Below are 16,451 nucleotides of genomic sequence, written 5' to 3' on the forward strand. Positions count from 1 at the left end.
CGTAGCCTCGAATAGGTCGGTGGCACTGGTCTGGTGCTCGTCTTGGTCCCGCCAATCCGCCTTGAGCCGATAGACCTCTAGAACCCATCTCCCTCTTTCCAGGGCCGTCCGTCACTCTCTGCTCTGATCCTCGGGTCCCTCCCTCTCTCCAAGGCTTCCAATCTCCTCCGTTCAAGCTCCGCCTTCTTCTCCTCAATCGAGGCCTCGAGCTGTTCTTTCCGTCCAATCTCTGGCACCTGAAGCTCCCCGGCTTCGATGCCAGGCAGTCTGCCATCCTTGTCCCGGAACTTTTCGATCGCTTCCGCTTTTTCTTCCCACTCACTCAGCTCCTTCTCGGCCATCTGCCTCTCGTACCTCAGTTCGAACCACTTGTCAAATGTCTTGTCAGTATCGAAGCAGACACCGTATCCATCACAGTAGCATGCCCGTTGGCTCGGGCAGAACACGCTCTCATTCGCGAAGATGACCTGCCAGATATACTCAAAGATTCTACCGCTGGTGACGTCCGATATTTCTGAGCGCAGCAGCCAGTCTCGGTAGTGTCGGTATGTCTCCCTCGGTGTCAACCTTATCTGATTGCGACTCACCGCAAACTGGGAGCAACACGGCTGAGCCAGGACGGCAGGGATCGGCTTGTCTACGAACAACTCTGCCCAGGTTGACGCCATGTATGATTGTTCCAGTTTGTCCTTGTCCCTCTGTATCTGACCTGGATGGATCCAGTCCGGGCATCCGGGATTCCAATGGCATCTCATGTTCATGTAGCCTTGACGCAGGACTCTCTCGCTACTCAGCCGTTTGATCATTTCGGCGGCGTCCCAGTTCAGCAGTTCGTTGTTGTGCCATGCGTCTTGGTGGGCATGCATGAAGATGCTGACATCGGGCAGTTCGTCATAAAAGTCGATAATGTAGGTGAGATAAGTCATGACTTCATGACCCTTGTTCTTGGGTGGATGCAAGGGCGCATTGGGGTCATCAGCGATGTAGATGAACTTTTTGATGTCGGCACCGAGGTCGACGCCGTCAAGCCACGTAACGCTTTCCTCCTTCAGTCGAGCCATGACCAGATTTCGTGTATATCTCGATCCCGAAGAACCACCCGTAGGGGCCGTGGTCGCTAACGACCCGGTTGTAGCGTTCGAGGCCCCGGAGTCATCTCCAGGGGTGGAAGCCGGTTGACTCTGGTTCTGGACATCCGATGTGTCCGAGTCAAAATAGTCTCCAAGTCCAACAATCTGCGGGACTTTAGACTGTAAAGACTTGACGGTGATGGAGCCACTCGCCGACCCATAGTAGAGCCCCAGAGTAACAAAGGTCGCGAAAACCAGGCAGAGAACAGCATGCCTGATCCGGATCATGTTCGGGTCAGCCAGGAGAAGGAGGAGGTGTTTGAGGACTTGTTCGAGAAATGAATGCTCGCGTCTCGTTTTGTGGGGAGGTGGTTTTTTGTATTATTGCTGACACAGGTTCGCTATACCGAAAAGTCGCTCGCTCAAACGCCGGTCTCCCCCTTTATGCTGACAAGGATCAACACGGACCTGCAGTGTCTTGATCTGTTGATGGCCGCAAAGATGCTCAAAGCAGACTAAAATAAAAAAAGACAACAAAATCTCAATCAAAACATGACAAGGAGCAGACGATTGAAGAAACAGAGGGTCATCCCGAGCTTCCCGGTCAATAGACTCTTCGTGGATCACGCTCGCAGCAGTGAGACCTGATAGCTCACGGGAAAACTGTGCATTTACTGGAAACCTTGCTCGAGATCGCCATACTTGTTGCTGGGAGCTTACAGGATCAGGCGAGAAATGTGGTGAGTCGTTGAATTTTATACGCATTTTTCGGTGTTGACGGAACCGAAAAGGGGAAGCAACGTGTCGCGTCTCCACTTGTTCTCGGAAAGGAAAAACAATCATCCGAGATATCAATAGAGGCACCGACAAGAGGATGGCGATGCTGATTGTTGCCATGCACTCAGATGTTATAAAGATGAAAATATGAGCAGTCGCTCGGGTCGTATGGCTCTACTTCAAAACTTCGCCAGCAAAGGTAATTACAGGTCCATCAGTGGAACCCATCAGCCACCAGACGCCACGAGACATCTTCATACCCCTTTCGTCTGTTAATCCTGACTTTCATATCGCCTTTGGGTTTGATGACGCTCAAAGGGATCTTTTCATTGTCTCGCGGAGGTAGTGTGATGGGTGTTCCATCTGGAGTAGAGATATCGAATGCCATCAATAGGTACGCAACGAAAGCAAGGATTTCACTTTGAGCAAAGTGTCGTCCCGGGCACACCACACTGCCACCGCCAAAAAGACGGAATGCCGCCGAGGGGACGCCAGGAGGCAGTTGTGTTGCCGTCGGCTCCTTGAGGTCCAAGCCCGACGGCTCTGAATCTTTATCCGCCACAGATGCCTGGCCCTTGATAAAACGTCGAGGGTTAAACTGGTCGCTGTCTTGGCCCCAGGTTTGCGGGTCATGGTGGATGATGATTCCAGCCACTTGAATAATAGAATCCTTTCTCAGGTAATGTTGCCCGATGACCGTGTCCCTCAATACGTATCGAAGTGAGGCCAGGTTGCCGATCATGCGTAGGGACTCCCTGTACGTCGACACAAAAAGTGGGCAGGAGGATTCGATGACAGAGAGATTGATGATTTTGCCTCCACTCCCCTCGTCAGTGACAGCCGATTGAAGCTCGTTCCGTATCTGCGCCAGTAGATCTGGACGGCTGATGATATTTGTAAGAATCCAGAACGTGGATGGCACAGCGTTTCCGAGGATTGCAAAGAGCAAGATGATCTCTGATCGACCTGCTTCGGCCTCGGTAAATCCGTGGCTCAGGTTGATGCTGATGCGGTTTTGAATGAGAAGAGAAGCCTTGCGCCACCGCTTCTCTTTGACATAGTCAACCAGGGCTTTGGCAATCGCCTCTCGTCCCAGATATGCCCTCCTGGCTGTGATGGAAGGAAAAATGTCAATAATAAGGGCCAGCATACCAGCCTCAAAGTCCCAGAAAGAATCGACCAAGCTGGGATCAAGGGCAAAGGGGTTTTCTGGACCATAGATGGATTTTGCATTGGCAAAAGCAAAGGTCGACTTGATCCATCCAAATAAATCCGTTTCCAGACGATCTCCCCCCACGGCGACCTCGTTAAGCATCTCGGAAAAGATCGACATTTGCGAACGAGTGAGGTCTTTCAACGACTCCCCTCGTCCGAGTACCGTGTTGAACATGTCATGCATAGTCGGCATCAGGCCCCAATCACCTTGCTCGGCATTGACGTTCTTCATGACAATCTTCATGGTACTTGGCTTGAGGCTGGTCAACCTGCGCGTGACTTCTAGAATGACATTGTAAAAGGCGAGGTCCTTGTGCTGTCGCTGGAGCTGAGCAGCAATCTGAGGAGAAGTGACAATGTACTGTCTAGTAGATAAGGTGGGCAACGTGTAGATCGGGTACCGAGTGTCGCGGCTGAGGCACATTAGATTGCGAGCATTAGAGGCATCCATCACTCACTCACTTGACAATCTCAAAATAATGTGTGCCATGCCTGATGATTCCCAGTATGTGGCCGATATAGGGGATCGCCGGCTTGATGATTGGAGGCTCCCCAGGACTGTGATCAATGGTAAGCCCACGATGAACCGTGACCGCTACTAGAATAATGACTGTTAGGATAAGGACAATGATGCTGGCCGGCAGTCCTGTCGAAGCAACGATGGTTGAATCCATGCTTTGGTGCGGCTGAAAACTTCTGAGTTGGCGGGTGTCAATACAGGTTGTCGGAAGGAGTTCAGGAAGGATTCTCACTCGTATCTGTTGCCTGCACCCTCTATATCTGATCCAACCGTGCTCATCCAGTCAACATGTCGAATAAGATATGTAGAGAAGTGGTGGTGTGGGAATGAGAGCCGAGGCGACGTTGATGCGACATTCAAAGATTCAAGACGCGGCACTGCGTTGCTGCCCAGGCGCAGTCTACTAGAGTCTTATCTCCACCGCACTTATGATTAATTACCATACACCATACAGCCCCCAACGACGATGTACCTTTAGCACGCGACCCAGGCCGTATGGTAGCAGGGGACTCGCATACTCGGTTCGTCGTCGAGAACATCCTCCAATAAATACGAGCCAAGGTAGCATGGATACGCACCATTCCCCGCAGTCTCATCGCACTTCGCCTCCTTCGCCCCCATACCTTCCCAAAGCAGAGATAGAGAGAGAAAGCCAGGGTCCTCTGTACAATACGTGCATAGTTGATATGATGGATGGGTGGAAAGCTAGGCAGGTAGGTATGTAGGTGGCTAGCTGCACTGGAGATCCCTTGTATGGCATTGCATTTCATTGCACGGCATGGCATGAACTCACAAGCCACCTTGCTACCAAGAATAATTCATCTTCAAGAAGAGAACCCGGTTTATTTATCTTGACACATTCCATGTTCCTTCTACCCCTCTTCCTGCCTCCTCCTCCTTCTCTATCCCAGAATTCTAAAAAATCGCCACAGCGTTGGGATGGCTCCCGACACCACCTAAAAGTAAAGACCAACAGAGTTAGTGACCAATGCCCCCTTTTTGTATGTCTGTGGTCCGAAGATCCCTGATCGGTACTTCCCAAAGGCGGGAAATGTGCGGGTAGGAAAAAAAAAAGAATAGAAAGGTAAAAGAAAAGGTATCCGCCTGGAAAAGACTCACCGTGGACATTTGCCGGAACGCTGTTGATAAAAAAGGTGTACTGCTTCTTGCGACGGCACGTCTCGGCGAGCTCCTCGAGATCCCACATCTCGCCGATGGGCATGCCCCAGCGCGGGAGGAGGTAATAGTGCAGCGCGGGCTGCTGGAATGGCCAGACCTCGAACGAGGGGGCGTCCCCGGCCACGGCGGCGAAGTAGTTGTCGTGCAAAAAGTCGAGCATAGCTTCGCCTCCCTCGACCCCGGCCAGCGCGAGGTCGGCAAACGACAGCTTGCCCACACGCTCACGCTCCTCGGCGTTCAGTTTGTTGTACGCTTGCACGAAGCCCGAGCGCACCAGCAGGATGTCGCCCGGCTGGAACTCGACGCCCTGGGCTTTGGCGCACGCCTGGAGTTCACTCAGTGAGATCGCGTGCGAGCTATTCGGGTTGTAGTTGCCACCCGAGTAGCCCCAGTAGTCGAGGAGGACTCCGCGGCCAGCTGTTTTTGGGCCCCAAAGGAGAGGGGTAAAGGTCAGTAAATGAGACATTTCAAGACAAGAGAAAGAGAGGCCGTATGTCCGTTGTCTGGGGTTTCTCTGGAGAGGCATTGGCTTCAGATAACATACCTATTCCGTGCTTGGCCCATGCCTGGATCCCGCACCTGTCCGTTTTATAGATTTCGTCCGTCGTGAGCTGTTTATTGGTCACCCGTTTAGTCATGTCATAGTCTTCTGGATTGGTCGCCAGATGGGAGACAGCTTCACGTACCCCATTATAAAAAACCACGTTGTCATTGTGACGAAGTCCAACCTTTAGCAAACCAACCGGAAGGAGTCAGAATGAGATTCTCAGAAATTTTCGAGGGTATATCTGTAATATGCGGAGCCTTACATGTCGATAGCCGTCCCACTGCGAAATGTCAGTCCGAAAAACAAGAACAAAACATGGGCCATCCAAAACTGACTTGCGATCCACTCTGCGTGTTCATATCGTACAGGTCGTCGAACCCCGTCTCGCCCAGAGGTGAAATGGTGTGCTTGAAGCTCTGTCTCCCAAAAGCAGGGGGATCGGGATAGTCGGCACGCCAACTTGAATTTGTATCGACATATAAATTAGCCTCTACTGACCTTTCTCCATGTTTGTCATTTCCGATTCCCCTAAGAGGGAAGAAGCGACGGGGGCATTCATATTTACTTGAGATTTACAACTTCACCGGTCTTGATCAACGCTGCAGCCTTGGAGGTGCGTTCGGGCGTCAGGAGATTGAGACGTCCGAGCTACTCGTGTGTCAGAGACAAATCCGGCCTGGGAAAGGAATAAATACGACAAGATATCCAGAGACTTCCATACCTCGTCATCTTTGCCCCAGAACCAGGCTGCGCCATCGGGCGCCCCTGGGATCTTGGGCAATTCCGATCGCTTTGGCAGCGACGACGAGGAAGGGTCGAAAAGCATGATACAAAAGATTCCGATGGCTTTCGGGGCGAGTTGACAACAGGCGAATTGGCAGTTGGAAAAAAAAAACGGCCTTTGAAAGCAATGAAAAGAACTGGAATAGTTATCTTCCGTATACCAAGTATCTCCAAATGCATCTGTATTCAAGGAGGGGCTGATGTTTCCGGCGTCGGACCTCGGGTCTTGTCTATCATCGGTCATCATCGGCCGTGACTCGTATGGAACATGTCCAGGACGACTCAGTCTCTTTGGAAAGGGACCAATTCAGCATTTCCCATGTGGCTAGCAGTTTTCGTCCATTGCCCTCGGTTTTGCCGTATGAGGATGTGTCAATGTCCCACACCAACGGGATTCGTCAGAGTTCCGTGGCCAACCGTTCGTTCGCATAATGCTGAAACCCCACGGAAATGTCGAACAACTCCAATTGGCGACGTACCTGATGATGAACCACTTCCAATAATTCGCCGGGAGGGTATGGCGGAGATAGACAGAGCTGTGGGTTGACTCCGTACAGATTTGTTTGGCTCGTCAGGCTCAGTCGACATGTCCTCTCACAATCGTCACCAGGTTTCGTTCATGGAAATATCGTCGTGGACAGACTATGTACCTCCGCCAGGCTGCGGGGTATTGTCAAGGCAAGGGCTGCTTCGAGGCTGAGACTCAAAGGGCCCAAGTGGAAGTTCATTGACACGTGTTTCTGCTGCTCAGCCTGTTCAGGCATCAGGCACAGGAGACTGTAGGAGGACAATTGAGGGACATCCATGGTACAGGAAGTCGTCTGCTGGAGCATGCAACTGGCTGGCCGTCGGCGTTGAACGCAACAAAATGTCACGAAGATTCTCACGCGGTCAAGGAGTCAAACCCTCTAGACTACCCGTATATCCATCGTGGGTTCTGCTACACGCTGAAATTGTCGAGTCCAGTGGTGGTTCGCGGCGAGCAGTCCAAGCCGTTCATACACCAGAACACCGTCCGAAAGAAGTTCCCGCAAAACCATGAACGTTTGTTGGTGGACAATTCTGCCCCAGTAGAGCACAACAACTTTCTCGACGGCCGCAGCTTGCTGTGGTGTCATCACATAGTCAGGCAAGAAGACTGGTGACTCAAAGTGAAGTTCCGAGTGCGTCAGTTTCATCTGTGGCCGGCTTCTTTTTGGCACAACCGCATCAACCTTCATGGTTAGAGCCTTGCCGTTAAGCATAAGATAGCCTGATTTGATCTTGCCCGTACCGTCCGGTTTTGATGCTGAGACCGCGGCATCAGTGATGACGACATCGATGGTCGACCACTCAGCGCCGTAATCCATACGATTTTGACCATACTCGACCCTGCCGAACACGGACAACCATGACCAGCTGGGTGCAATATACTCCCTGGGTCTGCGGAACGTATTGGACAGCGACCAGACGAGCTGGTATGCCAGTTTGTCCGACCACAGGCCTGCGAGGTATTTGCCTCCTCGGCCTGACTCCACCACTTCCTGGGCGATCCCAGATAATGCGATTGCTCGGTCGGAGTCGTGAGTTAGGTCTAGGGAAGAATAACGCTCAGTGACTCTCATCCAGGCAAAGGGCAAAGGATCCCCATTTTCGGTCAGCGAACGATGGTGAGCGTCTTTGAACCGGGCAATGACATTGGTTCCGCCGCATAAGCAGTCCGCACAAGCTTTACATTCCCAGAGAAGTTCGTCCTTGCCGTAGTAGACGCAACGTGGGGATAAGAGACGTTCTTGGAGCACCCAGCCGCGGCGGAGGAGCGGAGGCGAGGCGGGTGAAGTGGCATAGTTGGCGCCGAAATCAAGGTGGGTGAAGTGAGGTTGTTGCTGGACTTGGAGGCCTGGATGACCAGGCACATTGTGAGGAGGGTATCGCGTATCCGAACCCGTCGACCGGAAACAGCCGCCACTGGAGTTGTTCGAGTCCATTGCTGCAATGTTGAGATAAGATTGCCCATAGATGGTGCACATCTTCTGTGACTGGTCGTTCCAATCCGTTGCGTTGCGTTGAATGATGCACAAAGAGTCAATCCACAAGTATTCGATGCCGAGGACTCGGCAGATTTCTATAGCATCCCGGGCAGTCTTTGGTATTTGAGACCAAGCGATGTCCTTGGTGAGGGATTCGAGGTTCGTCAATTCCAAGATGAAGCTCTCATCAAAGTTCCCCCAGCGGTGGGACAGGGTCGCATACCGGGCTTTTTCGTTCTCCTGGCTGAGGTATAGGTGCACTCGGTCGGGATGAAGCCTCAGAACGCGTTTTGGCAAGCTGGGAGGCTCAGGCGCCGAACACTGATGGAGATTATTGCATCCGTCCAGCCACTGCTTCAGAAAACGGTAGCTCTCAGCAGAATCTGTCCTGTCTATTGGTGCACATTTCAGCTTCCTCAAGGCCATACATGACTTTGGCTCAGGGGCGTTTGGGTGGACGAATAAGTTGAAATGCCTCCAAAGCTGGGAGCTGGAGCCGTAAGTATTGCCTGTTCTGATCACCACTCGGCCAGGTCTTTCGCCCGTGCGCATCAACTCAATCGGAATGCTCTCCTCTGCTATCGAAGCATTTTTGCCTGGAGTTATGGTGTTCCGCCATACGTTTTTCACCGGCTCCACGGAGAGTGCGCTACAGATCGCAGAGCAGACGGAACAACCCCGTTGGGCATTTTGGAGAAACTCGGACAGCTTGAAGTTGTTGCCTGGTTTGTTTGAGTGCTGGTTTTGAGGACATGTTGCAGGGTTGCAATCCTCATGGAGAGAACGACAGGTGCAAGGTATATCACTAGCAGACTGCATTTGGTGAGGCATGAACGCAGGGGTAAGAGTATTGACTTACAAGGGCAATTGTATGAAGGGATTCAGCGCGCTTTTCAGTCAAGGATGCTTCTCAGAGAGGCCACCACTCCAAAGTCCCTGTCGTGCAAATGCTCACTATCTCTCACGCTTTGAGTCAGAGAGATGGCGCAGCGCCTTGTAGGTGCCTAGATGACACAACCCCTTGATCTCGGCCCCGGGAACTAGCAACGCCGGCCCCCTTGGCGGACCGAGCCAGCTTTTACAGCTTTGGTATTGTGATGGATCAATTCAGCATGTCTTTTGCTGCCAGGGGCGAATTGCAGAGTACTTTGGGCCCTACTGCTGCCTGAAGAGTGTTGACGGCGATCTTGTCAGGGCAGGGCCTGCACTGGGCTGGGGGCCTTTGTGTGAGGAGATATTCTCGGTGTAAGGTGAGGGAGAGGGCCAGGGCAGAGAAGGCACATACACAAAAGAGTACCTCGTACCGAACACCTCGTAGAGCTTCGACAAGGCTGCAAAGGAGCAGGAGATGGAACCCATACATGTCTCCACCATTCGTGACAACACGAAGGAGTCGGAAAGAGTTGACCCGGCCGCGGCGGCCCCAGATTCCGCTCTCTGGAAACCCTGTTAGTAACGAACACCCCAGCAAAAATGATCAAGCGCAGCCTGATGAAGCTGGCAACGCTTGTTCAACACCGCCCACTTGAGGTATTCACCTAGCGAATACGAGGTGAAACGACATAGACTCTCAAAAGCCAGCAGATCAGCGGTCGCATAATCGCTCAACAAATACTCGCGCCATTGATGATATCTGGCTCGATCAAGTGAGATGCTCTCCAAATATTACACCCAGCAGTCAGTTATCCCCCTTTAGGTCAAATAGATACCCAAGATGTGAATTCCTCCACTTCGCCACCTTGCATTCATAGTCCATGTACCAGACACATGCTCCAAAAAGAACAGAGCAAGGGTAACATCCAAGAAAACTCAAATGCTCTCCATCATCCGATCCTCAGGCTGGTCGCGCTGCCCGTGGCACTGCCCAGGCTGCCTCCACCATTTCGATCCTGTTGTCCGCCGTTCATTTCGCCAACACCGTGGTGGGGCGATCCGACTATCTGGTACGCGCTGTTGGGAGCTGGAGTCCAGCTCCTCTCTGTGGCGGCCACTTGGGGTGGGTGTCGTCCGGCTGCAGTAGGCCATCTTTCAATGGTCTTCTCGTCGTCAACCACCACCACCATCCAGACGCCAATCTGACCTGATTGGCCCAGTAGTGGAGTGCAATGAATCCACTTGTTCTTGCCTTGGTCGTCGCCTTTAGTGACCCAGCGCACTTTGGCGGTCACGCCTCGTCCTTCGGCAAATGCAGTCGTCAATTCCTCACGGACTCGATTCGAACCGCCGATCTTGTTCAGGAAGGGTGACTGAAGAATTCCAGGTAATCGTTGTGACGGGCTCGCAAAGAGGATTCGCAAAGAAGGATATGGCCGCACAAGGAGATACTGCGTGATCGGTCAATCATGGGCACACACTGGCGGCCTTTGTAGAAACTTACGTGCTGATATATGCCACTCAGTCTCCCATTTATGCTGGCAACTGATGGCACCATGGTATCCGGGTCCTTGAGCAACAGCCGAGGTTGATGGTGAGACGACACGCTCTCAATGTCATCCTCAACGATTTCGCGGTGCATCTTCCCTCCATGACGCTTGATGGTATTCAACTCGCCTTGATTAAGCATCTCGCTCAGTTCCCGTAGCTCGTCGTTCTTCTCGGGGTTAGGCTTCTCGGGCAGTGGTGGATCCTCGCCCCGAGCACGCAGGTCCAACAGCTTTCGGAGAGATTCCATTTCTGAGCAGTCCTTGACAAGCCCACTCACGTCGACTTGAGCTCCGATATGATATCGAACGATGCCTCTACTGTCAGAAAGAGGAGCCATCATGAACAAATTTACAAATGGAGAGCCGTCCCGTCGACTGCCTCTCGTCAGACACTTCTGAATTACACGGGGTGCATACTCACTAATTGAGAAGGACCTCTTGATGTTGCTTGCCTGCTTTGAGGGCTTCTCGGATCCTCCGCAGACTGTGCGGATTGGTCATGGGCCCTTGTAAAAACCTGCAATTCCTGCCCAGAACATATGACATGCCGTATTGGGTCGTCCGATTGAATTCTGCTTCGTGTCAGCAACCCACAACGGACCATTGCACGGGTATGGGCAGGCGTACCTTCCGAGGCGAATACAATCGGGTTGTCGTGCCTTGAGGGATCCGTCAAACAAAAAACTTCTGCTAACCCATCTGAGGCTTCCCGGAGTTGCGGCGAGAGCGAACCCGTTATTCTGGCGGTAATGCTGTTACTCACGACTTGAATGTACTGATGTGTGATGAAAGCAGGCAGTTCCTCCATCGCAAGGATTTCAAAAGCCTTGTGCGCCCTCTCTTCCAATGCCGTATTGATGGTCGGCTTGACCGGTCTTTGTGTAAACTCATAGCCTTCTATCGGGTCTAGACCCTCGCAGATGGCGTTGGCATAATTGATGGCCCGCAGTGATTTCAGAGAATCCAGATAGTGCACGAGCATAGGCACCGACTGGGGTCGGTACATTCCAAGGAAAGACGTGAATTTGAAGAGGTAACTGGGGTCGGCAAAGATGACTTGTAGATGTCCCCTCGAGAAGAGGGCTTGTGTCTGCGTCTCTAGCGAGAAGATGTCGCCCTGGTCTAGGGGAGGAGGGGCGATAAGGTTGAAGGACGCCGGATCATCTTCGAGAATGGGCGCCAGGTTGTCACCGTCTTCTATCTGCGCATTTGCTTGTAAACGAGGCAGCTCTTGTTCCCCACGCCGACCACCATTGACTTGACGTAGTTCATTTTCTTCGAGGGGTTCGCGCAACAGAGCATTAGTGGAGTAGGTCACAGGTAGCTCTTTGGCGTCGGAAGCAGCAGTGGGCGCGGTCGAGACTGGACGGTCGGTGGATTCGGGGGCGACGAGGGGGAGAGAGGTAGAGCCGGGTCTTTCTGCGCTGAGGGAGGAGGTGGCAATCATATCCAACTTGGCGATCAATGGGGGACAGTGGAATCACCAAGATTGATTGCTCTGGGTCTTTCTGAGACCGTGGACGAGACGAAAGGAGGGCCTGATCGATGGAGCAGGGAGAAATCGCGGGTTTAAGTGATTTCTGACTGGCATCGGCTGGGGAAAAAAAGGCTCGGCCACACTTGTTGTTTTGTAGTTGGGACTTCGAGGGTGAAACAGATTGCGGTGAACGACTTAGACGTGACAAAGATCGCGAGGCATAGGGCAAATCATGCTCGTACTGGTGGTTTCTTGGGGATCGCCTGCACTGGCGTCCGGCTAAGCCGCTGTGCGAAGAGGAGATAGCGAAACCACAGACGTCAATATGTGGTGGAGGGAAGATCGAATCGAGCATGGGCGTCCCTCAGTTGGGATCTTCTCATGCAGGTACGGAGCGATGATCTTCCACTGGGGCCGCATTGGCACCACAACGGCACCAGCGCCAGTATAACACCAGCATCAGCATCAGGACCACAGCGGGCCTGAAACATCTATCGAGGAGCTCCAAATTATGGGGAAAAGGGTTTCCTGGTGTGTCTCTGAGTGCCAGCTGCTGGTCCTAGCGTTCTTCTGACTTGCCCAATTCCCCGTCGATGCCAACCGCAGACTACGAGTACGACGACTACCTTGCACGAATACGAGGACCCAGTACCTCCAGAGATCCACGCCATGTTCGCGCTATGCTCCCGCCATCCGTGTCCAAGCAGTGTGCTGTTCTCTGTCCATAGTGGTGCGTCCAGCCGCAACAACAGCGTCGATGGTAAGGACTCCTTTATTGCGTTGTTCACCTGCAGCAGCCTCGTCTCACATTTCCAGGCTTTAATTTTACCACTTGCCCCCCAGGGTCAATGGTGTGCGCTTGTCGGTGAATCCCCGAATCCCCGGATGACAGGATCAATAAACTCTGGCCAATCCATCGTGCAGATCCCCGATTTGTGCCTCCACAATCATAACCACAACCACAACCACCGCGCTTCGACCTTTAAGATATCTCAGGGAAACCTATCTTTCTCAGTGGGGGAGGCTGTGAGACGGGCTAAAGGAAATCAGCCTTACACCATAACTATCAGATCTCTGAGAACACACGTGCGATCTCATTGGATGTCCCGACACAATAACAATTTGCTTCTCACTAACTGCTGATCTTTTGGCTGATGAGCAAAGTCAGCCTTGGGGAACATCTTTATACTCTGCACTAGAAAATGGCAGAAGCCGCTCCAGTTCTTCCATGCTACATCGACAAGGTTGTTGAGTTTCCGGATGGAACTGCTTTTGAGCTGCTGAAACCCTTGGCGACTTATCGCTCTTGTCACGATGGCACCCCCGCAGAGGCGCGCATAGTCCTTACATGTCGCCCCTGCAGCGGAGACTGTTCGCCAGTGGACGAATATGTCATGAAGATCAAGATCCAGTATGTCTTCAAGTCGTACCGAACCGGTTGACACCATAAGGCTGACTTGAGACATCGAGAATACCGGGGGGAGAACGACGACCCAGTAACAGCCCTGAACTTGGGCCTAGTACTACGACAGCACATGAACTCCAAGCGCTGGAAAAGTTCCGAGATACTGACAGCGCATGTACGCCGGTGCTGGTCAACTTCAAGAAGGCGGTCCAGCCTGCCGAGGGACAATTGCCGGGGGGGTATCTCACGTTCCTCGTCATGACAAAGATGCCCGGCGATTCACTCTTTAACATGTACTACTGGGGAATGACGACCGAAGAACGACATGACATTACCCAGAAGTTCCTCGTTGCTCTTAGGTAGGTTATGTATCCCCAATGCACACAGGGGTCACCACACCTATTGCATCCTAGATGTGGTCCCCACCATGCTGACGGTCGACAGGTGGATCTACGCTCAAGGCATTGAACCCGTAGACTGCGGACTGCGGAACATTCTATGGGACCCAGAGACGAAGAAATGCAGCATCATCGACTTCGAGCTCTGGCGTGAAACCGAGACATCGGTGGGTGATGAAACAAAAGAACTACAGAGATGGGGCCTTGCTCGCCAGCCCGCTGCTAAGAACCACTGGGAGGCTTGGAATCAGATGTTTCGATAGACGGGGTTTTTGTTCCAGACAAGTTTGGCTCTACGACAGAATTTGGGAGATTTAAGACAATACATGGCTGTGGTTTGGGTTATGAGACAGGACAGACACGATAAGATGAGCGGGACCAGCTTGATGACAAGCAGATCACAGGGTCGGAACAGATCACCGAGGAACATTTGCGCTGCGGTCGAAACTAGGTGGTTACAACCCAATACCTATGTCCGTGGCAGATTCATTTCACCTGACTTGTTCGCCATTTCCATGTCGTTCCTCGAAAACTCCGGAAGCTCATGATCCCCAGGAAGTTCCAGCTCCGGAAACTATACATACTGTGGCCTAATGTCGGCAACTTGCCAACACTTAGTCAAAGAAATCCAATTTCATTGGCGTAAAGTGTGAAGCCTGATGAACGCCCGACACGGAGAGGCCAGTTCGACCAACAAGAATCAGGGGCAATTCTGTAGAGACTGCGCCCGCTTTCTCTTCTTTGTGAGCCCCTTTCGCCTGCCCGCATACGATGTCGGGTTCAGTTTGTCGCCACTCGTCAGGCTCTTGTTCCCTTGGGAGGGACTGCTGGTTCTCACAGTAGGCAGTTCCGTAGGGTTGAGCTTCTCCACAATATGTGGCATGACATCGCAGACGAAGTTTGTCAGCCCCAGCAGGTGCCGGCCACGGAGCAGACTGAGCCAGTTTCCAAAAGCCCAGGGTGGAAGTGGGAGGGCCGTGGCAAAGAACTCGTAGGCTGTGTGCTGGAATCTCTTCTCAGCATCGATGCGACGTGACCGCAAATTTCGCAACTCTCGCATCAGGAATCATCATTGATGTCGTAGACCTCGTCTGGGGTGATGCTTGGGAGGTTGCCCTGAGCCATGGCTTGAGATGGTGGAGTCAGCGGGTGTTGGATGTTCGCCATGCGGAACTGACTGGGCAAGATGTGAAGCTAAACAATGAAGCAAAGACCGGGCGTGTTTTGTTTCTATAATTGGTGACGTCATGGCCCATGTCACCGCCACCACCACCACCACCGCGTCGAGGGTGGCAGTGCGCGACAATGAACAATGGACAATGACAATTCCGTAAACAAGACACAAACATTTACATTTGCCCTTTGAGTGCCTACTCGTCGTGGTCTGTTGTGGTGCTCCACTAACTACGATGGGTCCCGGAATTGACATTGACCTGGAGGCTACGCGCCTTGCAAACATGCAGGAGAAGCAGAAACTGCTCGAGTCGCTCAACCTGCTGCCCTCGAAGGGAAGGACGGGACAAAAGCGTGCAGCGGCGGCAGGAGAGGCAAGGATGCCACCGGCAAAGAGGCAGAGAGGAGCCGCCAGTCCCAATCCCAACCCGAGCCCGGGACTCCTGAGGACGGCGCCCAGGGCTTCTGCGCGCATCGCGGCCGCGGCGGCGGGAGGCCGTTTGTCTTACCGCGAGGATGAGAACACCAACGGCGCTGTCGCCGACAGAAATACTGCCGTGGGAGACGATGATGACCATGGGAATGGCTCATGGCGACGATCGAAGAGTAGACGAGGCGCTCGTAGCGCCCGGCGCTCTGGTCATCATGACCATCTTCAAAGGGCTCCCCTTGCCGCCAACTCGTCTCCTTCAACCTTGAACCCCCTCTCGTCGTCTCTATCTCTACCCACCACCCTCCCCTCTCTACTACAGCACTACAACTCCTGGACTCCGTCGTCACCTCTTCCAACGCAGGACCCTGAAACAGACAACTACCACTTCGTCTCACACCCTGCCTTCCGACCCAACAAATCCCCGCTGTCCATCCTCCTTGAAGGCGCCTTCGGGGGCAGTTTCTTCTCTCCCTGGCTTAGCCGCACGCTAGGCGTGACCCTCGTGGACGACCACCTGTCGACGCTGCCGGGACCGTGGCTCGCGCAGCTGCAGCCCGCGCAGAAATACCTCACCTCTCCGAGCTACGACGCCGAGCTGAACCGCCACGGCCGTGCGTGCGGGCAGACGCTCGCGCAGTGGGAAGACGCCGGGTGGATCAATTTCCGGCACGACGCGCGCGGCTGGTTCGAGTGGTACATCCGGTTCTGGCTCGGGCGGCGGCTCGACGACGGCGAGGACGAGAGGCAGGTCGGTCGGTGGTTGAGGTGTGTCGGCCCCAAGGGCAGGTGGAAGAGGATGCTGCTGAAGAAGTACGTCGAGATGGGCGTGCGCAGTGTCTTTGACGACGATGACGAGGATAGTGACGTCCAACATGAACGCAGAGTCAGTCCGGTCATACACCAGACTTGTCTACAGTGGGGATATCAAGTCACACAAGCGGATTTGGACGACGCATGGGGAGAGACGAGGTGAGCTGCAGCTGGACCTGGATGAACTCTATCGCTGGATAGTCCCTCGAATCCATTCTAAGACTACCTCTCA

General features: G+C 53.1%; 6 protein-coding genes across 6 annotated transcripts; 2 read left to right on the forward strand and 4 right to left on the reverse strand.

Annotated features, from left to right (window-relative positions):
* Positions 1–77: 77 nt before the first annotated feature.
* AYO21_04819 (hypothetical protein) lies at positions 78–1,358 on the reverse strand (the record flags this gene model as incomplete). Its single annotated transcript, XM_022654790.1, has 1 exon — positions 78–1,358. The coding sequence occupies one exon, from the start codon at positions 1,356–1,358 to the stop codon at positions 78–80; it is 1,281 nt and encodes a 426-aa protein (XP_022512929.1).
* A 703-nt stretch (positions 1,359–2,061) lies between these two features.
* On the reverse strand, positions 2,062–6,134 carry AYO21_04820 (hypothetical protein; the record flags this gene model as incomplete). Its single annotated transcript, XM_022654791.1, has 8 exons — positions 2,062–3,475; positions 3,525–3,708; positions 4,702–5,178; positions 5,306–5,489; positions 5,571–5,588; positions 5,644–5,767; positions 5,874–5,956; positions 6,030–6,134. The coding sequence occupies 8 exons, from the start codon at positions 6,132–6,134 to the stop codon at positions 2,062–2,064; spliced, it is 2,589 nt and encodes an 862-aa protein (XP_022512930.1).
* An 865-nt stretch (positions 6,135–6,999) lies between these two features.
* On the reverse strand, positions 7,000–8,526 carry AYO21_04821 (hypothetical protein; the record flags this gene model as incomplete). Its single annotated transcript, XM_022654792.1, has 1 exon — positions 7,000–8,526. One exon carries the CDS (start codon positions 8,524–8,526, stop codon positions 7,000–7,002), a length of 1,527 nt encoding a protein of 508 aa, XP_022512931.1.
* A 1,397-nt stretch (positions 8,527–9,923) lies between these two features.
* Positions 9,924–11,970, reverse strand: AYO21_04822 (hypothetical protein; the record flags this gene model as incomplete). Its single annotated transcript, XM_022654793.1, has 4 exons — positions 9,924–10,424; positions 10,478–10,841; positions 10,945–11,095; positions 11,151–11,970. The coding sequence occupies 4 exons, from the start codon at positions 11,968–11,970 to the stop codon at positions 9,924–9,926; spliced, it is 1,836 nt and encodes a 611-aa protein (XP_022512932.1).
* Positions 11,971–13,202: 1,232 nt separating this feature from the next.
* On the forward strand, positions 13,203–14,066 carry AYO21_04823 (hypothetical protein; the record flags this gene model as incomplete). Its single annotated transcript, XM_022654794.1, has 3 exons — positions 13,203–13,411; positions 13,504–13,764; positions 13,850–14,066. 3 exons carry the CDS (start codon positions 13,203–13,205, stop codon positions 14,064–14,066), a joined length of 687 nt encoding a protein of 228 aa, XP_022512933.1.
* Positions 14,067–15,212: 1,146 nt separating this feature from the next.
* On the forward strand, positions 15,213–16,382 carry AYO21_04824 (hypothetical protein; the record flags this gene model as incomplete). Its single annotated transcript, XM_022654795.1, has 1 exon — positions 15,213–16,382. One exon carries the CDS (start codon positions 15,213–15,215, stop codon positions 16,380–16,382), a length of 1,170 nt encoding a protein of 389 aa, XP_022512934.1.
* Positions 16,383–16,451: the final 69 nt, after the last annotated feature.

This window comes from Fonsecaea monophora (genome assembly GCF_001642475.1).
Source record: "Fonsecaea monophora strain CBS 269.37 chromosome Unknown Scaff28, whole genome shotgun sequence".
NCBI classification, from domain to species: domain Eukaryota; kingdom Fungi; phylum Ascomycota; class Eurotiomycetes; order Chaetothyriales; family Herpotrichiellaceae; genus Fonsecaea; species Fonsecaea monophora.